This window comes from Eschscholzia californica, unplaced genomic scaffold, assembly GCF_041429995.1.
Source record: "Eschscholzia californica isolate CP2 unplaced genomic scaffold, dmEscCali1.0.p SCAF_6, whole genome shotgun sequence".
NCBI classification, from domain to species: Eukaryota; Viridiplantae; Streptophyta; class Magnoliopsida; order Ranunculales; family Papaveraceae; genus Eschscholzia; species Eschscholzia californica.
Genome location: NW_028238483.1, coordinates 226,907 through 253,001, shown reverse-complemented (window position 1 = coordinate 253,001; position 26,095 = coordinate 226,907). Strand labels below are relative to the sequence as shown.

General features: G+C 42.2%; 3 protein-coding genes and 2 long non-coding RNA genes across 7 annotated transcripts; 3 read left to right on the top strand and 2 right to left on the bottom strand.

Moving 5' to 3' along the window:
- The first annotated feature begins 4,885 nt into the window (after window positions 1-4,885).
- On the top strand, window positions 4,886-6,855 carry LOC147530670 (uncharacterized). The gene is made up of 4 exons (XM_086646946.1): window positions 4,886-5,507; window positions 5,650-5,796; window positions 5,907-6,252; window positions 6,343-6,855. The coding sequence occupies exons 1-4, from the start codon at window positions 4,886-4,888 to the stop codon at window positions 6,347-6,349; spliced, it is 1,122 nt and encodes a 373-aa protein (XP_086503072.1). The 3' UTR covers window positions 6,350-6,855.
- Window positions 6,856-7,603: 748 nt separating this feature from the next.
- On the bottom strand, window positions 7,604-8,306 carry LOC147530669 (uncharacterized). The gene is made up of 2 exons (XM_086646945.1): window positions 7,797-8,306; window positions 7,604-7,672 (listed from the first exon to the last, which is right to left on the bottom strand). The coding sequence occupies exons 1-2, from the start codon at window positions 8,304-8,306 to the stop codon at window positions 7,604-7,606; spliced, it is 579 nt and encodes a 192-aa protein (XP_086503071.1).
- A 2,101-nt stretch (window positions 8,307-10,407) lies between these two features.
- On the bottom strand, window positions 10,408-13,302 carry LOC147530668 (uncharacterized). Its single transcript, XM_086646944.1, has 4 exons — window positions 13,077-13,302; window positions 12,778-12,837; window positions 11,152-11,294; window positions 10,408-11,061 (listed from the first exon to the last, which is right to left on the bottom strand). Exons 1-4 carry the CDS (start codon window positions 13,300-13,302, stop codon window positions 10,408-10,410), a joined length of 1,083 nt encoding a protein of 360 aa, XP_086503070.1.
- Window positions 13,303-14,777: 1,475 nt separating this feature from the next.
- LOC147530667 (uncharacterized) lies at window positions 14,778-17,469 on the top strand. Of its 2 annotated transcripts, XR_015228281.1 has the most exons (5): window positions 14,778-14,917; window positions 15,005-15,072; window positions 15,464-15,620; window positions 15,882-15,955; window positions 17,184-17,469. It is a non-coding gene; the product is annotated as an uncharacterized LOC147530667 (long non-coding RNA). The 2 variants fall into 2 exon arrangements; XR_015228280.1 differs by lacking the exon at window positions 15,464-15,620.
- Window positions 17,470-22,511: 5,042 nt separating this feature from the next.
- LOC147530666 (uncharacterized) lies at window positions 22,512-25,363 on the top strand. 2 transcript variants are annotated; one of them, XR_015228279.1, is made up of 6 exons: window positions 22,512-22,776; window positions 23,546-23,564; window positions 23,676-23,764; window positions 24,008-24,056; window positions 24,180-24,329; window positions 24,973-25,283. It is a non-coding gene; the product is annotated as an uncharacterized LOC147530666 (long non-coding RNA). The 2 variants fall into 2 exon arrangements; XR_015228278.1 differs by having other exon boundaries at window positions 22,570-22,776; window positions 23,676-23,901; window positions 24,973-25,363.
- Window positions 25,364-26,095: the final 732 nt, after the last annotated feature.

The following is a 26,095-nucleotide window of genomic DNA, read 5'->3' as shown; positions in this document are numbered from 1 at the left end:
TCATATAATATATTTCAAGGCTAACAATTATATATGCATGTATATCCGGGAGATTCTCTTGTCGACATCCATATGTCATGTACGAACCTTAAGTCTATATCAAAGGATTAGACTAATGGTGTGTTTTGGTTTGATTTTAAAATCCGATTTTAAAGAGAAATTCCCTTTGGGCTTTGAATGGCCCGGGTTAATTTCGGAATTATTTGGATTGGAATCAGGAGAAAATTTGGATAAAACTTCCACTCGAATGATGGTCCCTTTTCGTGGTCCGAAAAGCCTTGAAAAAGTCTGGGACAAGTCCCGACCCAAGCCCACTAAAAAGGCTCGGACAAGGTCCGGACATGGCACGGCCCATAGGGTTGGCATGTCCAGGCCGAGGCCAATAGGCCTGATCTCGTCCTGACCGGAGCCAAGACGCTAGTCCATGTACCAAACGCGTCCTAGACGCATCTGGTGCTGGACCGGACCAGCACTAGGTGTCTCGGACCTAGTCCGAGACACCCAGGACCCCAGACGCGTCTGGTGGTAGCTACTGGACGCGTCTGGTCGCGTCTCATGGACGCGTCCTTGTTAAGCTACTGCTCGTGTCTGGAAGACGCGACCTAGAGTAGCTGGACGCGTCTGGAAGATGCGTCCACCAGCAGTTTGGGACGCGTCTTCCAGGCTACTTGTCCGGCTAGGAAGCTTCCTGGCCGGACCTATTGAGTTACTAAAAACTCAATAGTTTCCCTTTTTTTTCTTTTGCAACTCTAAGTTGCTTTTTCCAAAATTTGAAACACTTCTAAAATATTTCAAATTCCTTTTAGAATACTTCTAAATTTTCAAATTTTGTTTTTCAAAAGTTTTCAAAAACTTACAACAACTGTTTTAATCAAACCAATTTGGATCAAAATTTTAGGTTTTGAAACTCTTTTCAAGAACAAATTTTGAAATCTTTTGACAAATACTTGAATCCTATTCAAAATTAATCAAAATTTTGTGTTCAAAACACTTTTAAACACAATAATCTATCTAGAAAAGCATGGAATTGGTCCAAACCTTAGATCAGATAGGCTAATTATTGCAAGAGGCTCTGACGCCACTGTTGGGTTTTACACCCTTATACTAATGTCAATAGCGAAAAAAGACATCTAATGTCTACATTAGTATTCCCTCGAACCTTTCCCATTATCACATGCATAAGCCCATAATAATACTAAGTAAAACTAGAAAGATGAATACCTTATTCGCTAGTTTTCCCTCGAACCTTTCCAATTGCTTTTGAGAAGACCAAGAGCTTCAAGTGTAGCTCCTCTACTTGGGACACGAGAAATCAACTGGATCTCCCACCTTGTCGTTAGCAAGAACACCAATTGTGGTTGGAAAGAAGAACACCTTCTTCTTTGACTAGATAGATAGTTATAGGAATTAGCTCACTTTCTCCTCTCCACTGGATGTGGTAGAGTAAGAAAGCTTAGAGAGAAATTCCACACCTTATTATCTGCCCTAAAAGTGTTTATATTGAACCCTAATGAGCATACACCTCCTCAAATGTTTCGTAAAACACCCTTTAGAATAAGATTTAGGGAAATAGTCGAAAATAGCAACAATTGATATTTTCTCAGTTCCCTAAGGAGGAGGTTTCCAAACACTACAAAATTTTGTATACATACTACTGTATATATCAGAAATCTCCCCTCAAAATTTCAGCCCAATACAAGCCCTAGAAGTGCCCGAATCGGCTAAGTCCCAAAAACCATGTTTTTGACCTTTTTGTACTATCTTTGCCTAATTCCTTTTTAGGCCTATAAGATATGTTTATGGGACATTCCCATTGTTATATCTCACTCCCGCTAGTAATATCCTAGATCAATTTGACACTCTTGTGTGTAACCCGTTGTAGGATCCGATTGAACTTAGCCGCGAATTACTTCGTAATTCGACGATCGTAGTTGGTTTCTAGCTTAAACTCTACGATCCCTAAATCAATCGGATTTGATGATCTTCTTCATCAATTGTCCTATCCGAAAAATTATTCGCATTGTCCTATCCGAAAAATTGTTCGTATTGTCACCGGAGTTCGAATCTACGGGAGTGAAATGATCAGAAGTATGAGAGTAGATGTTACCAGTAGCGTCGAGCAAGAAGAAGGTTGTGATCTCCTCGAAGACGTCTGGAAGCGTCGAGCAGGAAGCGTCGAGCCGGAATAAGCTTTAACACCCTTGAGGCGTCTAGTAGTGTCGACGACCAGAACCAGGTGAACTTGTATGCAAAATGTCTCAAGGACAGTCGAAGAACAGAGAGCGAGTGGAGAAGAAGAAGTAGTATGAGTTGCTTTGCTCTGTCTTCCGATGATCTGAGAAATGAAAGTGCTCCTCTTTATATACGCTTGAGGAGTGATCCGTTGGGGAGTAAAGGCTTGACCGTTACAGAGTAAATGCATGGCAAGATACCTGGGATGTGGTGACGTGTGCACGAGTTGTACATGCACAACGGTTGTGCATGTTCTCTGGTAATGACTCTCAGTGTGCATGTACATGGTCTCATTATTTATGTGAGACGTTACCATGTTATGCCTTTCATCAATGGGGGAATATTCGTTGCTGGAGTTACGTTGACCAAGTCTGAGATCTTTGTCATTATGGATATATTTGACATGTAGAGGATCTCTTCATTAAATAATCTCTTACACGTGGTGCGTGGAGATATAGACGTGTCGAGCGCCAGACGTGTGGAGATTCGGGCGTGTGGAGTTTTGTGCATGTGGAAATTCTTTACACGTGATTGGGCCTTGACACGAGTTTTAGGGTCTAGTTGACGAGGGCCTATTAAGAGACTTCTGGGCTGGGCCCAAACAAGGACAAGCGAGCCGAGTTGGGCTTGACGTCTCAATGGACATTTTATCGTCGAGGGCCCAGGTGTAGTTTTTGGTCAACACAGCTGGTTGCTGCGATCGAGCACTCCGTTACGAAATTTGCTAGCGCTTGCCCTTTTATAGCGGTTAGGGGCTCGTATCATGTAACATCCCAAGATTTTAAGTTAGATAAGGGACCATTGTGAAGTCAGACCAAGTTAAACACATGGATTAAATGTGAAATCAGGTTAGAAACATGGGGTATTTTGCAATCAAGACAAAACTAGGGACTAAACTCTAATTTCGTGAAACTTCCTAAAAGAAAGAAAAATCAGAACTTCTTTCTCGGTCGACTTTTCAGCAAGGCTAGGGTTTGGAGGAAGCAAAATTCGATCAAGAGAGGAGTTGGGATGATTTCAAAGGGGATTTACTTGTTTTGTCAAATTCCAACTTCAAGAAGTGATCAAACTAGGTTTTTCCGAGAAATTGGTAAGAATTTTGGTTCTCTCTCCAGATATCCATGGTGATTTGAGTGTGAATTAGTTTTAATGGATTTTTTCATACTTGCATATGTAGGGACTAATCAATATAGGAAGAGAACTAAACAAAATAAGTGTAATCCTTCGAGCATCAAAGAATTCAAGGTGAGATTGACAATTCTTTGAGATAAATTCAATTCTAGGGTTTATGGCTGTATAATTGGGGTTCTTTTTTATGTTTTTCATTTTATTGTAATGGTATGAATAAGGCTAGAGAATGCATGGTAGAAAGTAAGAGGGCTTAATCGATATTGAAATTCCATTTGAGGTAAATCTGGTGACTGTGTAGTGCAGTCTGTTGCGATGCGTTTCTGTATTATTTGAGTATCCGGATGAAGTTTTACAGAAGAGATAAGTTATTGCTTGAGATGTAAGCTTTCCGAATTGGTATGGTACATATCGTTTCGTGTCCGGATGAGGGAGTTATGGCTGTTAGAGTGAACAGCGTGCATTCGGGACAGATTGACACACTGCTGCGTTTATTTTCTTCATTTTCAGGTTATTCGCACGCTGCCTGGGCAGCGTGGAGGATTCCCACGCTGCCGGGGCAGCATGGAGACCACTTTCACGCTGCCTGGGCAGCGTGGAGAGTCCTCTGTTGTCGAGCTACGACGCCGGGAGTTCTTTTTCGGGGTGACCGAATTTGGTGACTTGGCAGAGTTGTGCCATGTGGACGCCCAGGTGGCGTTTATGTCATGGATCATCAAGACCTTTCCATGTGGCGATGTGACCTGTGAGTCGACGTGGCCCTTTGATCAGGGGTTGGGAGCCCTATAAAAGGGATCCTTAGGCCTTTGAAGTTCATTGTTGTGAAATTTTTTAGAGCTCTGGATTTCTAGAAGCGGTTTTCTCCAATTCTCAACAAGTAAGTCATTTTTCCATTTTTTGAAATTTCGATCCTTTGATCTGTTTTCGTCGTATGGAATTTTCTATTTTACGTTTGTCTTACCGATCAGCATGTTCTTCCATATTAGTGCTTGTATGAAACTTCCCGTATGCATGTGAACTTGTAGTAGACGTATGCACCCACTCGTAGTAGTTATAGGGATACACGAGAACCTGTAGCCGTTGTGTAAACTAAGAGTAGTTGTAAATGAGCATGCAAACTGGTAGTAGTTGTAGTACAAGTAAACTTGTAATTTGTATAGGCGCACGAGTGAACAGGTGAAGCATGTAGGAGTACACGTAAATTAGTAGCACGTGTGGGTGTACATGTAAAACTTGTAGTACGCGTAGTTGTACACGTAAACTTGTGAGGTGGAGGTGTGTACACGTACTCATGAGGAGGATGCGTGTATAATCTCTGACGTGTATCTGTGCACAAGAGAAAAAATTGCTCAATCCTGTAAGTAGTACGGAAAATACCTCAATTTAACATGCCTCGTCTATACGCGTTCTTGATTTGTAAGTGTCTTTATTTTGTACATGCCTTCATTTTGCACGCGATTTTCAGTTAGTCTGTCTTGTACTCGTGTGAGGCATTCCTGAGTGTGTTTTCCCTTTGATACGTAGGATGGCCAGGACTTTCCCATACAACCGTGAACAAAGTAGCGCTGAGCTTTCTCCGCATTTAGGTGAAGAGCCTCATGTTGACTCGTCTTCTGATGACGAGATCGATGCGGAACAACAACTCTCGGTGCTGACTGAGGAGTGCGTAGAAAACCTCAGGATGAGGTATCAAATTCCAGCAACTCTAAAGATGAGAGCGCCTGAACCCGGTGAAACTGTAGTCGAGTCGCGTCGGCCTGGATATTATGCCCTTTATGAGAACTTTCTGGAAGCGGGCATACGATTCCCCATTTCTTGTCTGGTGAGGGATGTGTTGGTCAGGTTTGGGATAGCCCCTACTCAACTCATGCCGAACGCGTGGAGGTTGTTGATGGCTTTGGAGAAGCTTGGGGAGAATCTGAACGAGCCTTTAACCGCGCAAGATGTAACCGCCCATTATTTCATGAAAGCAAATGATCATGGATCAAGGCAGTACCAACTCAAAGTCCGTCCAAGGATGCAAAAAGTTATAGTCGGTTTGCCACATTCTGAAAAGAATTGGCAGCGTCGGCTCTTCTTTGTTAAGAGGGACGGCGTGTTTGCTCCGCGTGAGTACGGGAATGTCTCGTTCAGATGGAGAGATGCTCGTGAGTGTTGTCCATATTGTCGATTTCGCTTTCACGTGCTTGGTTTTCGTGTGTTTGGTTTTCACATGTTTTGTTTCACATATTTTGTTTCACATGTTTTGTTCCACATGTTTTACTCTGACATTTGCTCTGTGTAATGTAGAGTTGGCAGACGGGAACTTGCACGGACTTTCTCGTGAAGATCAGATAGTTAAGTTCCAGAATTTATGGGAGGAGTCCGTATTGAGGAGGAGTTGGAGAAGGTTGGTTTTCGGAGAGACTGAGTCTGTAGCTCCTAGACGCGCACAGGGTACGTGTTCTGCTTTTTGCGCGCATCAGCTTTCTCTAGCCGTTTGACTTTTACCTGTTTCCTTCGCGCGCATAGATATTTTCTTCAGCTGTTTCCTTTGTTTTTTACAGGTGGAAATATGGCTCCAAGAAAGAGTTTGAAGGTACCATCAGCTAAGGAGGTGGCCTCCAAGAAGAAAATTCCAACGAAGAAGCCGAGGGTCGAAACGTCTCCCGAGCGTGTGCTCGTTCATCCCCCTAATTCTGGTGTTGGGCCCTCTTCCTCGAGAGTTAATACGCATGAGGCAGACTGTGGAGCGATGCACGTGGATTTTTCTTCCTCGATGTCGGTGTTCGAAGATCCATCCTCCCTTCGACGTGTTTCCAGCTCCTTAACGTCTGAGAATGATAAAGCCTATCTTAAGAAGATAGGTGTTCAGAAGGCGTTGGAGCAGAAACGGCGCTTAGTGGTTACCAGGTTTGTAGTTCAAAAAGTGTTGGAGCAGACGTCTACTACGTCATCGGCTTCCCGACTTGTATGTGTTAACATCCATATTCTTTGTTGTAGGCGATGATGAGTGCGAACTACGCCCAGGAACATATTAATTCTTTGAACGCGCAGATCGAAGTGGAGAGTAGTCGCCACGCAAAGTCGGAGAGAGCCATGCAAGGGCGCTATGAGGAGTTAGAGGCCAAGTACTCCAAGCTGAAAATCTCGCATAAGAAGTGTGCGGGAGTGCTTAAAGAGATGAGTTACAATACCGTGGCAGTAGCTCGAGGGGAGGTGATGAAGGAGTATGTCGCGAAGGAGCACACGGAGTCGGACTTGGATGGGGAGATTGCGCGTTATGAGGCCCTGAAGGATGTTGATTACCACCTAGATTCTTGCTCTGACTAGAGATGTCTTTTGAGTCGTGGACTCTATTTCTTTCTTTGCTCGTTTATTTTTGTACTAGTTTGATGGATTTCGTGAATGGGTGAGTTTTTGCCCCATTCTTGACTTTAAGTATTTTGACTTGAACTTGGTGAGACGTTGATTCTCACTTGCTATATTCTGAATGAAGTATTTCGTTTACGCTTATATTGTGTTCACAAGTTGTGAATGTGTTCTTTGTATGAGCAATCGGGTTGCCTTTTATAAGTCGTGCTGACTTATGTTTTGTAGACTATATTGAACTTGTGTACGTATAAAGACGAGTAGAAGTAAGAAACTTAAGCTTTGGAATCCACACATAAATGAAATAATACCTCGAGAAATCCTTTATTGAGACAAGTAGTACGAGTATAAGAAAATCAGGTTGTCGCCTGTAAGCCTTTTTACAAGAAGAGAGGCAATCGGGTTGCCGAGTACATGTAAAACAGATGAGCAATCGGGTTGCTAAATATATGTAAAGAAAATGAGCAATCGGGTTGCCACTTTGTCGATGCTTGCGAATGTAGACAGACAAACGGATTGTCTTGTAGTTGAGTTTGTTGTACATTCACACCTGGTTTATGTTATCTTTTCATGCGTTTTTATTGCTTCTTCATCTGTTGCTTCTTCATATGTCTTTACGTGCATTTCGTTGTTTCTTTGTTCATGCTTGCTTTTTCCCACATCTGTTTGTCCTGTGAAAATACATCATGAGTGTGTTCCCCCCAGCCTAAGTGTAGTACTGGACTTTGTGCTGGACTTAGGCTGTGTTATCCTTCGGCAAGAGGTGTCCTTGATTTCCTGTGGGGGAAGAAACAAGTGGTCAATGGCATAGCCATTGACCCTCCGACGCTCAAGTTAGTCAAGTACTAAAAGAGAAGCAAAAGATGAAATATTTGAGTTTAGAGTGTGGAAACTACTTCTCATTTCCTCTCGACATGTTCTTGTGAGCGTGAAACGTGTACTGGTGTGAAGATGTTTCTACCTGCACAATTTCCGTTGAGGGGCTATAGTCGGTGGAAATATCACCGACTCTCCGATGCCTAAGTCAGTACATGTACAAGCAGGAGAGAAAATAAAGAAGTAACAATAGAGTTTAGAAATGATACAATTTGAGATGCATTCCAACTGTTGTTTATGTCATGTCCATTTTGTGCTTGAATTTTATACGCGCCTTGTCCTACCACTTTAGTGATCTGATACGGGCCTTCCCAAGTGGGTGCAAGTTTTCCAGCACCGCTTTCTCTGGTGTTCTGGAACACTTTTCGAAGTACCCAATCTCCTACCTTAAACGTTCGAGCTCGAATGTTTCTGTTGTAATGACGTGCCACTTTCTGCTGGTAAGCAGCATTTCTAATGGCTGCCATATCACGAATTTCATCGAGCATGTCAAGATTGTGGTTAAGTTGTTGCCAATTGTTTTCTTCTTCCGTCCATTGGTAACGAGTAGACGGAAGACCTGCTTCTGCTGGTATGACGGCTTCTGAGCCGTAAGCGAGAGAGAAAGGGGTTTCTCCTGTTGGAGTTCGCATAGTTGTTATGTATGCCCATAGGACTCTAGGTAGTTCATCTGCCCAGGCCCCTTTGGCCTTCTTCAGTCTTTTCTTTATTGTATTCATGATTGTTTTGTTTGAAGATTCGGCTTGTCCGTTCGCTTGGGGGTATCTCGGAGTTGAGAAGTTTAGTTTGATCCCCCATTCTTTGCAAAAATCTTGAAAGTCGAAACTAATGAATTGCGAACCGCTGTCGGTCACAATTTCTTTTGGAACGCCAAACCTGCAAATGACATTTTTCTAAATAAAACTTTTTACCTCTCTATCTCGAACTTGGTGGAATGCTTCTGCTTCAATCCATTTGGTGAAGTAGTCCGTCACAGCTAACATGTACACCCGTTGTCCAGGTGCTGTAGGAAGTTTTCCTACTATGTTCATCCCCCATTTCATGAATGGCCAAGGAGATAGTATTGAGTTGAGACGTTCTGGGGGGAGATGAGATGTGGGTGCGAAGCGCTGACAACTATCACACTTCTTTACGAAGTCAATGCAATTTGATCTCATAGTTGGCCAATAGTACCCGGCAGTGAGGACTCTAGTTGTTAGACTGCGTCCTCCGGAATGATTCCCACATTCTCCTGCATGTAATTCAGTGAGGACGTACCTGGCTTCTTGTGGGGTGATACACTTGAGATAAGGTCCTGAGTATGACCTCTTGAGTAGTTGTCCATCTAGGATGGAGTATCGGGCAGCTTTAGCACGAATCTTTCTCGCTACTCCTTTGTTTTCTGGTAATTCGTCATTTTCCAAGTATCGAATCAAGGGATCCATCCAGCTATCGATTTGATCCGTAGCGGCTACCTTTAAAGTAGGATTTTTCCACACTGTTGGTCGCTCGAGCAAAACTAGAGGAATATTTTGAGTTACCTTTGTTTGAATTGAAGAACCGAGGTTAGCGAGCGCATCAGCGTGTCCATTCTCTAGACGAGGTATCTGTGTTATGTTCATTTCTTTGAAGGACGTTTGTAACTCTTTTACGTGAGCAATGTATGCAGTCATCTTGGCGTCACGTGTTTGATAAGTTCTCTGTAACTGGTTGACAATGAATTGGGAGTCTGACTTAACGTCTAATCTCTGGATTCCCATTTCTTTTGCAAGTGTAAGCCCAGCTATAAGTGCCTCGTATTCAGCTTAATTGTTTGTTGCTTTGAATGCACAACGGATAGCTCGTTGTATTAGATCTCCTTCGAGAGAAGTCAGAGCTATCCCCAACCCTACACCGTTCATGTTGCTTGAACCATCTACTGATAGGTTCCACTTTTGTTCGCTTTTGTCGGTTAAGCACAACAACTCTTTCTCTGCCTGTATTAGTATGTTAGGTGAAAAATCAACAAATAAATCAGCTAATACCTGTGATTTGATGGCGGTCCTTGGTTGGTATGAAATGTCATACTCACTCAGCTCCACTGCCCACTTGGTGAGACGTCCAGAAAGTTCAGGTTTGTGGAGAACATTCTTTAGAGGAAATGTCGTAACGACAACTATTGAGTGACACTGGAAATAAGGTCTGAGTTTACGAGCAGCAGTAACCAGTGCAAGGGCAAGCTTTTCTAACCGGCTGTATCGGGTCTCTGCGTCTAGAAGTGATTTGCTCACGTAGTAGACTGGAAGTTGTTTTTTATCTTCTTCTCGTACCAGCACAACGCTTACTGCTGTCTCCGCAACTGCCAAATAAATGTAAGGTTTCTCACCTTCTTTGGGTTTTGAGAGTAGAGTTGGTGAGGTCAGGTACGCTTTGAGTTGCTGAAGTGCATCTTCGCATGCTGGCGTCCACTCAAAGTTTTTTGACTTGCGTAGGGTGGCGAAGAAAAGGTAGCACTTTTCAGAAGATTTCGATATGAACCGACTGAGTGCGGCGACTCTCCCTGCTAACTTCTGCACGTCTTTTATGCAAGTGGGAGATGGAATGTTCATGACTGCTTGTATCTGTTCTGGGTTGGCTTCGATTCCTCTTTGTGTCACCATGTAACCTAAGAATTTTCCTGAGGAAACACCAAATGAACATTTAGCAGGGTTTAGTTTCATGTTATACCTTTTGAGGACGTCGAAGGCTTGGCGAAGGTGATCGAGATGTTGTTCCGCTTCCAATGGTTTAACCAACATGTCGTCTATATACACTTCTAATCGTATCCCCTATCATTTCAGCGAACATTCGGTTGACGAGCCTCTAGTAAGTGGCTCCTGCGTTCTTTAAGCCGAAGGGCATTACTTTGTAGCAAAAGATGCCTCTTTCTGTCACAAAGGCAGTTTTCTCTTGATCATCAGGATGCATCAAGATCTGATTATACCCGAAGAAGGCATCCATGAAACTGAGGAGTTCGTGTCCAGATGTATCGTCGACTAGCATGTCAATATGTGGTAATGGAAAGGAGTCTTTTGGACACGCCTTGTTGAGGTCGGTAAAATCGATACACACTCTCCACTTGCCATTCTTCTTTTTTACCACTACTACATTAGCAAGCCAGTCGGGGTAGTGGACCTCACGAACTGAGCCGATGTCGATCAACTTTTGAATTTGTTCGTTGATTACTTTGTTTCTTTCTGGAGCAAACTTTCTCCTCTTTTGCTTGACCGGAGGGAAGCTCGGATCAACTTGTAATTTATGAACGATAACTTGCGGATCAATACCTGTCATGTCAGCGTGTGACCATGCGAAGCAGTCATGGTGAAGTGTGAGGAATTCTACTAGCTTTTCTCTGAGCGTAGGATTCAGTCTTGAACCGATCTGTATTTTATGATCTATTAGCTCTGGGTGAATCTGTACTTCATCCAACTCCTCCATAGTTGGCTTGTCTGGGTCACTATGGAGTAGTTGTTCTGTCTGTAATTGTTATAAGGAAGCTTTGGGCGTCTTCAAGGTGTTTTTGTAGCAGTTTCGAGACGTGCTCTGTTCGCCTTTGACTTCACGTACCCCCCACGGAGTAGGGAACCTTATAACTTGGTGGAAGGTCGATGGGACCGCCCTCATGTTGTGGATCCAAGGACGTTCAAGTATGATGTTGTAGCCAGAGGGACTGTCGAATACTACGAAGGTTGTACTCATGTTGATTCCACCTGCAAAAACAGGTAAAGAAATTTCGCCGAGCGTGTACTTTTGCTCGCCACTGAAACCGATGAGAATGGTGGGTCGGCGACATATACTTGTTTCTTCCAGTCCCATTCCTTGTAATGCATGTAAAAACAACACGTTAGTAGATGAACCATTATCAACAAGTATTCTTTTAACAAAGACGTTCGAGATAGTGAGTGAGATAACGAGAGAGTCATGATGAGGGTTGACGAGCCCTGATGCTTCATTGTCAGGGAAGCAAAGAACTTGATCAGTGAAGGCACATGAAGAGGTTTTAGGTGAGTGAGCAGCTGGGTTGCCAGCGATACGAGCACTTCTTTTGGCGGCTGAATGACTGACTCCGCTTACGTCTGATCCTCCTGTGATAACCAAACATGTTTTTGTTGGAGTTGGTTCCTCTGGTTCCTTTGGATGAACATCTCTTTGGGCTATAGTGTTTTTCCCTTTATCTGTCAATAGGTCAGTGAGGTGACCTCTCGTCAAGAGTTCAGCTACTTCTAGTCGAAGGGCTATGCAATCAGCGGTCATGTGCCCGTGGTCAGCGTGGAATTCACACCACTTGGTATTGTCTCTCTTATCACTAGGAGTTTTTGTCTTGGCGGGCCATCTTACTACATTGCCCAGCGATTACTTCGACAGGTTCAATGTTGAGATTGTATTCTGGAATTTTGGAGCGAGCAGGCGTTTGATTTTTATCACTTGGACGCCCAGAGAGGGTGTTGAATGGTTTTCTGTTCTCCCGGGACAAGGGTCCTCTGGATGTTGGATATGGTTCTGCATGTCGACGATCAGTCCTTCTGTCGGACTGTCTAGAGCGTCGATCACTGCTTCTTCCTTCATACGAGTATGACCTGTTTCGGTGGGCTTCGTCTTCTTCCAAACGAATTTCTACCCACGCCCTTGCTAATACGTCTTCCATTGTAGTGCAGTTGAACTTTGTGAGTTCTTTGTAAAGCTCTCCATCTGGTAGAAGACCTTTTCTGAAGGCGTCTACGACAGTTTCCTGGTTACAATAAGGGATAGATACTTTCTCCCTGTTAAATCTTCCCACGTAGTCACGTAGTGGTTCTCCTCTTCTTTGGTGGACTCGGTACAAGTCACCAGAAAGTTTTTCCAACTTTTTGCTGCTGGCGAATTGTTCGACAAAGGTGTCCGTCAACTGGCCAAATGATGCAATCGAGTTATTTGGGAGGTTTGTGTACCACTGCAATGCTGGTCCGATGAGACTAGACCCAAAACTTTTGCACATGCAGGCTTCACGCAGGTCTCTTGGAATAGCTGCTGTGAACATCCTCTGCTTGTAAGAGGCAATGTGGTCATCTGGGTCAGATGTACCATCATACATCTTCATGTTCGGGAAAGAAAACTTCTTTGGCATCTCCACCAACGCGATAGCATCGACAAAGGGCGAGTCAGCGTAGCTGTGAGGAAGACTCTTTTTGAAGGGAGTGGGCATTCCTGGAATACGTGTAATCAATGCTTTCATCTCTGCAAATTTCTTTGTCATTGCCTGTTCTAGAGGAGTACCTGTAAACGTAAACGGAAGCGAATCAGAAGATACATTAACTTGAGTTGATCCATTTATCATAGGATACATAGTAGGTAAAGTATATGGGAGAGAAGAGTAAAAGGGTGTAGTAGTTGGAAAAGTTTGATGCGTGTGCTGGGAGACACGTAATGGTGTGACAGAAGTAGGGTAGGGATTGGAGTTGATCCTCCAACTGTTACAGGAATTTCTTAACTCGAGGGGCCTGCTTCTCCTGTACTTGTTGGAACTGGTCTCGCATTTCTCGAGGTATGAATTCTGGAACCTCCTGGAGTCGTCATAGAAAGTTCAGTAATTTTTTCCTGGAGTAATTGGTTCTCTGCTCTAACCAACAGGTTATCTTCTTCCAACGCTTTGAAGCGTTCAGAGTTCTCTCGTACTTGAGCGGTAAGTGCAGCAATTTGAGCAGAAACGTCAAGAGGAGCAGATGTCATGTTCTCTTCCATTTGGCTAATTGTCTTCGTTGTTAGTTGTTGAGGCCCCACGGTGGGCGCCAAACTGTAGACGATGAGAAGTCTACGGGTCGGAAGTCAGAAGGTCGGAAGCGTGAACGTCTTCTGGAATTCCAAACGTCGATTGATGGGCACCAACAACGTCTAGAAGAAACCTGCAAAAGAAAGTGAACAAACACGAACAAACCCGTGAAGACTAGGGGGACACCGGGATGGTGCCTGCCAAGGGCCCTCCAACGGTCAAGTCAGCAAAGTATTACAATGGATAATAAATGAAAAGCCGAGGGTATAACCGTTGATGTATAATCGGAGAGTGGCTAGGCTCGTAGAATGACCGGAGTTCGAATCTACGGGAGTGAAATGATCAGAAGTATGAGAGTAGATGTTACCAGTAGCGTCGAGCAAGAAGAAGGTTGTGATCTCCTCGAAGACGTCTGGAAACGTCGAGTAGGAAGCGTCGAGCCGGAATAAGCTTTAACACCCTTGAGGCGTCTAGTAGTGTCGACGACAAGAACCAGGTGAACTTGTATGCAAAATGTCTCAAGGACAGTCGAAGAACAGAGAGCGAGTGGAGAAGAAGAAGTAGTATGAGTTGCTTTGCTCTGTCTTCCGATGATCAGAGAAATGAAAGTGCTCCTCTTTATATAGGCTTGAGGAGTGATCCGTTGGGGAGTAAAGGCTTGACTGTTACAGAGTAAATGCATGGCAAGATACCTGGGATGTGGTGACGTGTGCACAAGTTGTACATGCACAACGGTTGTGCATGTTCTCTGGTAATGACTCTCAGTGTGCATGTACATGGTCTCATTATTTATGTGAGACGTTACCATGTTATGCCTTTCATCAATAGAGGAATATTCGTTGCTGGAGTTACGTTGACCAAGTCTGAGATCTTTGTCATTATGGATATATTTGACACGTAGAGGATCTCTTCATTAAATAATCTCATACACGTGGTGCGTGGAGATATAGACGTGTCGAGCGCCAGACGTGTGGAGATTCGGGCGTGTGGAGTTTTGTGCATGTGGAAATTCTTTACACGTGATTGGGCCTTGACACGAGTTTTAGGGTCTAGTTGACGAGGACCCATTAAGAGACTTCTGGGTTGGGCCCAAACAAGGACAAGCGAGCCGAGTTGGGCTTGACGTCTCAATGGACATTTTATCGTCGAGGGCCCAGGTGTAGTTTTTGGTCAACACAGTTGGTTGCTGCGATCGAGCACTCTGTTACGAAATTTGCTAGCGCTTGCCCTTTCATAGCGGTTAGGGGCTCGTATCATGTAACATCCCAAGATTTTAAGTTAGATAAGGGACCATTGTGAAGTCAGACCAAGTTAAACACATGGACTAAATGTGAAATCAGGTTAGAAACAGGGGGTATTTTGCAATCAAGACAAAACTAGGGACTAAACTCTAATTTCTTGAAACTTCCTAAAAGAAAGAAAAATCAGAATTTCTTTCTCTCTCTGGTCGACTTTTCAGCAAGGCTAGGGTTTGGAGGAAGCAAAATTCGATCAAGAGAGGAGTTGGGATGATTTCAAAGGGGATTTACTTGTTTTGTCAAATTCCAACTTCAAGAAGTGATCAAGCTAGGTTTTTCCGAGAAATTGGTAAGAATTTTGGTTCTCTCTCCAAATATCCATGGTGATTTGAGTTTGAATTAGTTTTAATGGAGTTGTTCATACTTGCATATGTAGGGACTAATCAATATAGGAAGAGAACTAAACAAAATAAGTGTAATCCTTCGAGCATCAAAGAATTCAAGGTGAGATTGACAATTCTTTGAGATAAATTCAATTCTAGGGTTTATGGCTGTATAATTGGGGTTCTTTTTTATGTTTTTCATTTTATTGTAATGGTATGAATAAGGCTAGAGAATGCATGGTAGAAAGTAAGGGCTTAATCGATATTGAAATTCCATTTGAGGTAAATCTGGTGACTGTGTAATGCAGTCTGTTGCGATGCGTTTCTGTATTATTTGAGTATCCGGATGAAGTTTTACAGAAGAGATAAGTTATTGCTTGAGATGTAAGCTTTCCGAATTGGTATGGTACATATCGTTCCGTGTCCGGATGAGGGAGTTATGGCTGTTAGAGTGAACAGCGTGCATTCGGGACAGATTGACACACTGCTGCGTTTATTTTCTTCGTTTTCAGGTTATTCGCTTGGAAATTGTTAGAGATGCTAAGAATTCCATGTTTGGGTTTGGAATATCTTCCTAACCGCATAAGTGATTAAGCGAGTAACGTCCGACAAGTAGACTTAATGGAAGGATTAGAGCGAGTATGTGAATTTCATCGACTTCTCTTTAAGGTATGCGAACTAGTGATACTTAGACAGAAAACGGGTAAGTTAGAGAACTTAAGAGCAATACTAAGTATTACAAAGAATTGGATATAAGGAGTATTTGAGTAAATGGTTGGTAGTCAGTCATCCGAAGTCGAGAGAGTTCCAAGATGAGTCGAACTCGGATGTGTTTTGTTTATTCGTTCTCGTTTCTTTCTTTTGTATTTATCTTATGTTTTCAAGATTCTTGTGGAAGAATCTAAGTAGTGTTATGTCCTTCCTTGTCAGAGGGAGAGCCGACTCGCAAGGAGCGTGATACTACGCGAGGCGTCGCACCGCAGGGCGGAGCCTGACATCGCTAGGTAGGGGATACCTCTTGTTTTCTTTATACTATTGTCTAGATTCATGCTAGAAGTAGGAGATATGCATGCATCATTATGTGTAGATGGTAGGTGATCATATATGCATGATTTTAACCCTTGATTTCAATGAAAGTTGTCTCGTTAGTTGGGATTATTGATATTAATGGGTTAACGATTTAGACTCTGATTTCGATGAGCTTTGTATCGTGAACTTGACTTTCTTGATGCGATGGTTTTATATGTGCAAGCATGTCTTACGAATGATTTCTAGAGAAATGGTTTTTGAAATGGTTGGTGATAATCGTTGTTTCGAAAACATAAAGATTTCGTATGCTGTATGTGATTGGTGAAGTGGACTGAGACGAGTCATGAGGGTCATGGAAGTTGTAGTGCTCCACTCTCTGGCCAGGATTCTCGTTTAGATTGGACTCTCGGGGATCAGGGATTTGCTACCCTTGACCGCTCGATTGGACTGTAAGCCTGTTTGTTCTTACCCTCGGGGCTCAGAGACTGTACACCTCGGACCGCCCGACTGGTTTGGTGATTGGGATCCCTCTGCACGTTATGATATGACTCTTGGTTGTGCCACTTCTGTGTGTGATAAGATAAGTAATGTTTTAAAAAGCCTATCTCAGTCGAGGGCGTAACGGGCGAGTTCCGAATCTGCTGAGATTGTGGGTGAAGGATGTTGTCACAAGAAAAGAGTATTATTTCGGTGGTTGACACAATAAATGTTTTTCCAAAACCAGAAGGAATAGTTGCATGCTAGGGTACCGAAGAGAATGAGGTTCAGGTCCTTCCATGGGTATTCGAGGACGGCTCTCTTATTCGAACTCGGTGATCTAAAACGTATCTAGTTAAGTTCGGTGTATATATTTATCACGAGGTTAGCTTTTCAATGACTGTGGAGTCGCCTAGTGGGAGAGGGCCTTACCTACCTAAGGGTAAGCCACTTTCTCGAGAGAACTTGAGTACCGGGGTTAGTGCCGGTATGGGACAGTATTAGCCCTAGTACTATAGAGTTCTCTGGGTAACTCTCTGTTGATTGAGGAGCATACCATGGGTGCTATTGTATGTTAGAGTAGGATTGATATATATATATATATATATATATATATATATATTTATACGGGTGCATGTTTTATTGCGAAAATGGTTTTATCGTCGTTTTGTTTTGGGACTCCTCTACAAGTTAACTCGTGTCGGTGAGTTACTGACCCCCTACTAGTGTGTTAGTTCGCAGGTTCCTAGTTAGAACCATCTGCAGCGGCAAGTTTAGCTGATGGATTGCAGAGGTTGTGGCGGGTTGCCACTTCGATGTTAATTTCTTTTCTCGTTTGTTTCGAACTTGATTCAAAGTATACTTTTATACACTGAACACCATGTAATGTAAATATATATAGGTATCACATAGGTTGTACAAGGATGTAAGATTGTGTGCAGGTTGAGTTACCCGAGTTTCGTGGTGCAGCTTGGAACCAGAGTGGTTAGTTGAGTTATGTTTCATTTTAGCTTCCGTTGTGTTTGTGTGTGCGAATGTATGGTTTGCATGACAGGTTTTGCAAGTCCGACCGGTTCGATTTACAAAGGAGATGCTGCCGAATTTTCAGCTCGTCTGTGAATTGCCGGGGCGTGCTCGTGCCTATTTATGGGGTACGGGGCGTCACATATCTAATGTCAAATTCGCTCAGTTCTACTGCCCATTTCGTTAATCGTCTTGAGAGATCCATCTTTTGAAGTATATTCCTGAGCGGTTGTCTATCTGAACCACTATTGTGTGGGCTTGGAAGTATGGGCGCAGTTTCCTAGCAGTCAGGATGAGTGCGTAAGCTAATTTCTCTATAGTTGGATAATTTAGTTCTGCCCCACCTAGCACTTTGCTCACGAAGTATATGGGATGCATGACTCCTTTTATTGTTTTGATCACCACTGCTGAGACGGCTTCTCCGGAAGTCGCGAGGTAAACGATGAGCTCGTCTCCGGGGCTGGGACTGACAAGCAGCGGCAATTTTATGAGATGTGCTTTTAACTCCTAAAACGCCTTCTCTGCCTCGTCGGTCCAGGCGAAGTCGGGTACCTTCCGGAGAGTTTTGAAGAAAGGTAGGGCTTTATCCCCCATCTTGTTGAAGAACCTGGAGAGTGATGCTAGCCTCCTAGTTAATCATTGAACGTCTTTTCAGTTCTGCTGGCTAGGCATGTCTTGTAGGGTCGCGATCTTGGCAGGGTTGGCTTCTATCCCTCTGTGACTTACCATGAATCCTAGGAATTTTCCCGAAGTTACGCCAAACGCGCACTTTTCGGGGTTTAGCTTCATATTGTAGGCTTGGAGTTTGTCGAAAGCGATCTTAAGATTGGTTATCAGGTCTCGGCAGGCTTTGCTTTTCACGATCATGTCATCTACGTAACATTCGACCGTTTTCCCGAGTTGAACCCCGAATATCCCGTTAACCAGGCGTTGATATGTTGCTCCGGCATTCTTGAGACCGAAAGGCATTTGTTGGTAACAGTATAGCCCTCGATCTGTTAAGAATGCGATATTCTCTTGGTCGGCCCAATGCATGGCGATCTGATGGTATCCCGCGAAGGCATCCATGAAGCTTAGTAGTTCGTGGCCAGCTGTGGAATCTACCAGCTGATCTATGGACGACAACGGGAAACTATCCTTCGGGCAGGCTTTGTTTAGGTCGGTGAAATCTATGCACATTCTCCACGTTCCGTTCTTCTTTTTGACTAGGACCACGTTGGCCAACCATTCCGGGTATTTGGCTTCCCTTATTACTCCCGATGGCAGGAGTTTTTCGACTTGCTTGGCTATTTCCGCCTGTTTGTCTACTGCAAAATTTCTTTTCTTTCGCTTTAATTACCGGCTTGCTTCCTTCTTTGATGTTTAGTTTATGAGTGATGATCCCCGGGCGTATCCCGGGTACTTCGTCGGTCCCGAATGCAAAGACGTGGCGGTGTGCTCTCAAGAAATTGACCAGTTCTGTCTTTTCGTCTTCATCTAAAGTGCTCCCGACATAAGTTACTTCGTTGGCCTTTCCCCCAATTTGTACGGGTACGGTCAGATCTGCTATTCTTTCCTCTTCTTCCTGGACTTTATTATCTGCTGCCGCCTCGGTTCCGGTCGTTTGTTTCTCCGGAAGAGGTGGTTCTGCCGCCGGATTGGTGACATCCTTCGGCCCTGACATTGTGTTTTCCAGGTAGATCCTTATAGAAAGTGATTAGTTCCAAAAAAAGTTGTTAGAAGTGACTCGAATATGGATTGGTATCGAACCCGGTTTACGACCCGCCAACCTGTTTACAAGGCAATGATAATTGCCTGCCGAGACCTTCGGTCTCCGCGGCGAATTTCTGACCCATTATCGGAGCTGATTGCTGAGACAGAGCTGGTATGCGAAGCAGGGCTGTGCGGCAGAGCTGGGCTCTGAGACAGAGGTGGAATGCGGAAGCTAGGCTTATGTCGGTGATTAGTGGTTATCAGTGTCGGTTGTAAAGAGAGTCGGTTGTAGAGAGTCGGTGAGGCGGTGGGATTAGGGTTTAGTGGCTATATAAACTAAACCCTAAGGAGATATCAGTAGCACAATCTCACGAATCTCTTGTGTAAACATGTTTGCTTATCATAGTGGAAATCATCGCGCCGTTGTCGCCGTGGAGTAGGTCTCACCAACCGAACCATGTAAATCTCTGTGTTCTGTTCTTGATTTTTTCTTTACTATTTCGATTGCTTGTCTTGGAGTACTCGTATTGTTCACATTAAACCCCGATTGGCACAACAAACTGGTATCAGAGCCTGGGTATTGAGGTTTCTGTGATGGCGAAATACGAGATAGAGAAGTTCGGTGGAAGTAACGATTTTAATCTTTGGAAGATTAAGATGCGAGCAGTATTAGTTCAACAGGGTCTGCTGAAGACGTTGAATGGGAAGGCTGCACTCGCTGAATCACTTTCAGAAGCAGAGAAGGAAGACCTCATGGAGATAGCTCATGGTCAGATTCTACTCTGTTTGAGCAATGAGGTCTTGCGGGAAGTAGCGACGGAAACTACGACCGATGGGCTATGGAGTAAGCTGGAGACAAGGTATATGACGAAATCTCTAACTAATCGTTTGTATCTAAAGAAGAAATTGTTTAGTTTACTGATGTTAGAAGGAGAAAGACCATATGGATGAACTCAACCGAGTATTCTTAGATTTGGCAAATATAGATGTCAAATTCGAAGAAGAAGATAAGGCAGTACTATTGCTTGCATCCCTGCCACCATCATATGAAAGCTTTGTTGATTCTTTTATGTTTGGAAAAACAAATACAACCTTTGAGGATGTTAAATCAGCATTGAATTCAAAGGAGTTGAGACGGAGGTCAATGGAAGAAAGCAGCTCAAGTGATGGTTTGGTGGTAAGGGGAAGGTCGCAGCATGTGGTCGATGGGAAGGGTCGTTCACGGTCTAAATCAAAACCAAAGAAGTACAGATGCTTTAACTGTAAGAAAGAAGGCCATTTCAAGAGGAATTGTCCTGAGCTTAGAAAGAAGCCAGCAGAGGCAGCAGTCATCGAAGAAGATGATGGTAGTGTCTTAGCAATCATTGAAGAATGTGATGAAGCTATGGTTCTGGCGATCAATGCCTGCTTCGCCGAAGATATGTGGATTTTGGATACTGCTTGTATGTTCTCATAAGGAATGGTTTTCGACTTACACAGTCATTAATGGCGGAAAGGTGTTAATGGAAAACGATGCTCCTTGTAAGGTGGTTGGAATTGGTACCATTCAGATCAAGGCACGATGGTGTTGTGAGGACTAAACAGGCATCAGACATGTTCCAGATTTGAAGAGGAATCTAATCTCTTTGGGAACTCTGGATGATAATGGTTGCAAATATGTTGGTGAAGGTGGTGTTCTTCGGATTTCTAAGGGGAGTCTTACAGTTATGAAGGGGTTGAAGAGGAATGGTCTATATGTGCTACAGGGTAACACAGTTAACGGAGCTGTAGCGGTATCATCATCAGACAAGGGTGTTGAGACTACCAAGCTATGGCATATGCGGTTAGGGCATGTGAGTGAAAGGGGGATGGCTATACTGAGCAAGCAGGGTTTACTCTGTGGGCAGAAGGTTGGAAAACTGGAATTCTGTGAACATTGCGTCTTCGGGAAGCAATGTCGGGTAAAGTTCAGTACAACGGTTCATAATACCAAAGGAACTCTAGACTACACCCATTCAGATATTTGGGGTCCCTCTCGGGTTAGCTCACATGGAGGGGGTAGATACATGTTAACCTTGAATGATGATTTTTCAAGGAAAGTATGGGTCTACATACTGAAACGCAAAGATGAGGCATTCGTCAAGTTCAAGCAGTGGAAGACCTTGATCGAGAAACAGACTGGAAAATCGATCAAACGCTTGAGGACTGACAATGACATGGAATTTTGCGGAAATGAATTTAATAGGTTCTGTGTAGACGAAGATATAGTGAGACACCATACGGTCAGAAAGGTCCCACAGCAGAATCGGGTGGCGGAACGTTTGAACAGAACCCTATTGGAACGAGCTCGTTGTATGCTTTCGAATCCAGGGCTGCCGGAAGTGTTCTGGGTTGAAGCAGTGAACACGGCAGCGTATCTGGTGAATATTTCACCCTGTACATCTATAGAGTGTAAAACTCCTAATGAGGTGTGGTTTGGTTATCCTGCCAAGTATGAGAACTTGAGGATCTTTGGTTGTCCGACTTATGCACATGTTAAAGAAGGTAAACTTGATCTGAGGGCTAAGAAATTTGTATTTCTTGGGTATGAGCTTGGAGTTAAGGGTTATCGGTTATGGAATCCGAATGGAAAATCGAAGAAGTTTCTTATAAGTAGAAATGTTCCTTTTGATGAGTTAGCCATGGTAACTCAGAAGGTAACGCCTGTAGATACTCGGGAGGGTGTTGGTAAACAGGTAGAGCAGGAAGATCATGGAGAACAGGTGGTGTTTGAGATAGACACTCCGGTAGAGGTTCGGCCTCAGGTAGATGAGCAAGCTGAGGAGATGAACCAGAGCTGGCTCATTACAGTGTTGCGAGGAACAGGGGAAGGAGAGACATTCGGGCACCGGAAAGGTATGGGATGACAGATATGCTTGCATTTGCACTTAATGTGGGAGAAAGCATTGATGGAGGTGAACCATGCACTTATGAAGAAGCTATGAGGAGCGAAGATTCACGGCAGTGGTCTCTTGGCATGAATGAAGAGATTGAGTCTCTTCGGAAGAATCAGGCCTGGGAATTAGCTGAGCAGCCTAAGAGTCAGAAGATTGTTGGTAGCAAATGGGTTTTCAAGAAGAAGGCTACTTACTACAAAATAGACAGGCTTTAGCTACGGCCTTTTTGCTACGGAATAAACTTTTTGTAGCTGTTGGTCACCATTTACTACGGATTGGTTCTTATCGTAGCAAATGATAACCAGTAGCTACAACTGCCGTGCACAATTGTTATACATATGTCTGTGTCAGTTGCATTACACGCTCAAATTTTCTGAAAATTAAAAATAGTTTTTTTTATTACTGTCCACTATTCATAGCAAATGGGTTGTATTTGCTATGGTTGTTCCGTAGTTATTGTCCTAAAAGGGAGTAACAGATGTTCAACAAGTTAGGGGCCAAAATTAGCGCAAAATTTTTCGATTCGCGCTAAAATTGGGCCCTTTCCCTCCAATTGCAAAATGGTGCCCCATATTAGAATCTTTAAACCCTAGAAACATTATCCGCTCCCTTCTTGCTGATCCAGAAACACATAACTTCTCCTTTCTGTCCGAACTAGCATCATCTTCTACATTCTTCATCATCATCAGGTATTTCTTTTTGTTTAGATTTTTTTCTGTCTTTCTCTCGCTTCTTTGTGTGTGAGTTTAGGAAGTACAAAATTGTATTGTTTAGTGTCGGTTAGGGTTTTAAACCAAGGTCTATTAGGGTTTGAAGACCATCAAAATCATCACATTCTTTGTAGGTAATCTCTTCAATCTACAGTAGTGTCTTTGCTATCTCAAAAAAAAATAAAGTATTGTCTTTGAAGATCGGTAATCTCAAGGATTTGATTACTGAGTCTTTTGAAGATGGGAAGGTCTCCTCATTCGATTTGGTGAAGTACATCATCAAATTCATAATGTCTTTGCTTTAGTATTAAGAAATTTGTTTGTCTTTTGTGAAATCTTCAATTATAAGAATGGGATCTGAGACTCCACCTGGAAGGATTTTAATGTAGATTAGATCTTTTGTTTGAGCTAATAGCTTTTGTTTTGTTGTTAAATACTATCAAATTGAGTTTTATGGCTTGTAACAAGCATTAGTTGTTAATTCTATTCCAATATTTGTCAATTCTCAATATCTATCTTTTCCCTTTTCCTGTTCTAGGTCATGCTTTGTTCTGCTAGTTTTCAATAAGGTTCTATTTAAGATCTAAAAGATACAAAATTTTGTCTTTTGGGTGTTAGTTTAATGGAAATTTGATGGTTTGGGTATTTTGTTGCTTTATCTGCTTTTGAATTTTAGACATCTATGGTTTCTGACTAATCACACCTTTCTCCTGCATCTCTCTCTTCCTCACCATCTCTTTCCCTCTAGTGAGAATCATAGTTGAAGGGTAAGAATTATCTTTACCTTTTCATATTCACCCCATTAATAGTTCTTTAGTAGAATTCATCTTATTATTGCTTTCTAACTAACTTAGATTTTTTTTTTGTTTTGACTTCAGGTTCTTATGGATGTTCATCCCTTTAAGAAATCGTCACTCCTTCAATATACGTTTGAATTATTTTAGTGATTTTGCTTTAGTTTGATACGGTAAATATAATGGATAGTAGAAACTCATGAATTTACACCCATTCTATCTCAATTTAAACATTGTTAGCCTTTAAAATGCTTGGCTGGATCGTGCAAATTAGAGAACCAATTTTACATGTTCAGGAGTTAACAAATTGGTACTCAGTTACATAACTTCCGTCGCCTTTTGAGTTTACAAATCGATAATTATCATCTAATGTCGAATTTAAATCAATATGCCTTATGAATTCGCTACTTTCGTAGGAAAAGTGGTGGGGATGAGGACAAGACGTTGATCATGTTTTTAAATAGAGTGAGTTCGGTCTTTTTCCCGAATGTTTATGTGTATGAAAATGGATTTATGTGGTCGGTAAGTTTCAAACAATTGTCATGGTGAATGGTACTATTTACCTATGTTTTCATGTGATTTGTGCAGATTGGCTCGCCAACATCGTTGTCCACAAGTGAAAAAGATACTATTCCTAAAAAGTGTTGGGATGACAAAGGCAGTTTGATAAGATAATGCACATTATGCATAGTTTTGTTGTTTGACAAAATGTTGCAGTATGTAGCTGTAGCTCACAAGGTAATGTTTCTAGTTGTCAATATATTTGTCCAGTCGCCCTTTTCTCTTTGTCCTTTTATATATACATATAATTTTCTAGATAGCAGTATTTATAGAAGAGTGTTATCACATAACTTGAAACACCTTTCACACAACTCATGGCATGATATTCGTCCCGGTGTTGTATGTTAGTTTTGTTAAGACATTGTTTTAAATTTAAATCACTGTGACAAGTCTATTTTCTTAGATTATCTGTTGAAATGACAATTACTACCACAGTTTTGACAACAGTTTTGTAGACACATTCCTCACATATCTATCTAAATGGGGCTTCCATCATTCAATGCCATTTGGTAGACTGCCATTTCACCTAATGGGTATTGTGTGTCACCTTTTGTGTTTATGGTTTTGGAGTTCCCAATCATGCACCATTTGGTAATATCTCTTATTGCTTATGTGTATTGGCAATTTTTTGCTAAAAGCTTCATCAGTCTATTAGGAGTATTAGCTGCTTGTTATCTTTCCGGTCGCTTGAAGCAGTTATGAGTTGTGGTCATGAGTATACATGTTATACTTGATTGAAAAATATGGTATCTTGTTCTTCATTTACCAAAGTAATTTTATTCTTCATTGATTTTTGATGATATTTTATCTCTTACTACAGGAAAAGTTGGACATGCTCAAGCTACTACAAGATTCAATTTGTGGATGTAATATATACTCAACTCTTAAATACTTAGACATGGCGAGTTTCGATGGTTTAATTGATATTTAGTTGATTAGCAGACAAATACTTGTTCTTTTCTGATGCACTCTCATCTTCGTTATCAAGTTTACTCAAAATCTTCTTTTTCTTTCTTTAAATTTGACTTTTCACGATCATCTTCATTATATATGTTTTTGATGAGATTTTATATTGTAATGATTGCAAGATAAGTTGGGCAAGCGAATGCTAAACGGTGATTCGTTTTTGTTAATCTATTATGTGGTGAACTCCTAGATATACATGGCAAACTTGGATGGTTTTGTTGATATACAAAAGCTTATTTTTGTTAGTATTATGTTCAATTTTTAAGTTTGATGGATATAAGTGAGTGGATAGTTTTGTCTAATACAATAGACTTCTAATGAATATTGAATTAATGTAATTAGTTATTTATAATTCATGTTGTCTATGCATCTTCATTATGGAGGAATGACCATTAATGTGTTTGTATATATAACAGGTCAAATATTGACTTCAGTTATTGATGCAATATTATACCTTTTGTTTTGGATTTTTACCATGGAAAGTGTTGTAACAAATACAAATCAACCGCTATATTATTAAAAACTAAATGACATCTTGCCACGGAACAACAGGACCTTTTGCTATGGACTCCACCGTAACAACAACACTTCCAACGGTTATATTATTTCAAAAGACTGCAAGACTTTTAACTACGGAAAAGTCCGTAGCTAAAGATGAGATATTTTCGTTACGGAATAGGGTCATAGCAACAAAGTCGTAGCAAAAAGCTTTCGTTACGGCGCTTTCAGTCACGGAACACTGGTCGTAGCAAGAGATCAGTTGTTACGGACTTTTGAGTATCAGCTACAATTTTAGTCCATAGCTAAAGACGGGCTGTTTTGGAAGGAATCCCAAGGGTGGAAGATGCACGATACAAAGCTCGGTTAGTAGCTAAGGGGTTTACACAGCGAGAAGGGATATACTTCAATGAGGTATTTTCTCTTGTTGTTAAACATAGCTCTATTAAAGTGATACTTGCTATGGTTGCTTTGTATGA

What these genes read in the sequence shown, in the direction of transcription:
- LOC147530670 (XM_086646946.1), top strand. Translation starts at nt 4,886, where the DNA reads ATGGCCAGGACTTTCCCATACAACCGTGAACAAAGTAGCGCTGAGCTT. An exon ending in GTTCAGATGGAGAGATGCTC is followed by an intron (nt 5,508 to 5,649) that starts GTGAGTGTTGTC and finishes TGTGTAATGTAG; the next exon opens with AGTTGGCAGACGGGAACTTG. An exon ending in AGCTCCTAGACGCGCACAGG is followed by an intron (nt 5,797 to 5,906) that starts GTACGTGTTCTG and finishes TGTTTTTTACAG; the next exon opens with GTGGAAATATGGCTCCAAGA.
- LOC147530669 (XM_086646945.1), bottom strand. Translation starts at nt 8,306, where the DNA reads ATGAATACAATAAAGAAAAGACTGAAGAAGGCCAAAGGGGCCTGGGCA. An exon ending in GTTGGAATGCATCTCAAATT is followed by an intron (nt 7,673 to 7,796) that starts GTATCATTTCTA and finishes GAAATTGTGCAG; the next exon opens with GTAGAAACATCTTCACACCA.
- LOC147530668 (XM_086646944.1), bottom strand. Translation starts at nt 13,302, where the DNA reads ATGGAAGAGAACATGACATCTGCTCCTCTTGACGTTTCTGCTCAAATT. An exon ending in TGCGAGACCAGTTCCAACAA is followed by an intron (nt 12,838 to 13,076) that starts GTACAGGAGAAG and finishes TTACGTTTACAG; the next exon opens with GTACTCCTCTAGAACAGGCA. An exon ending in GATGAAAGCATTGATTACAC is followed by an intron (nt 11,295 to 12,777) that starts GTATTCCAGGAA and finishes CTGTTTTTGCAG; the next exon opens with GTGGAATCAACATGAGTACA.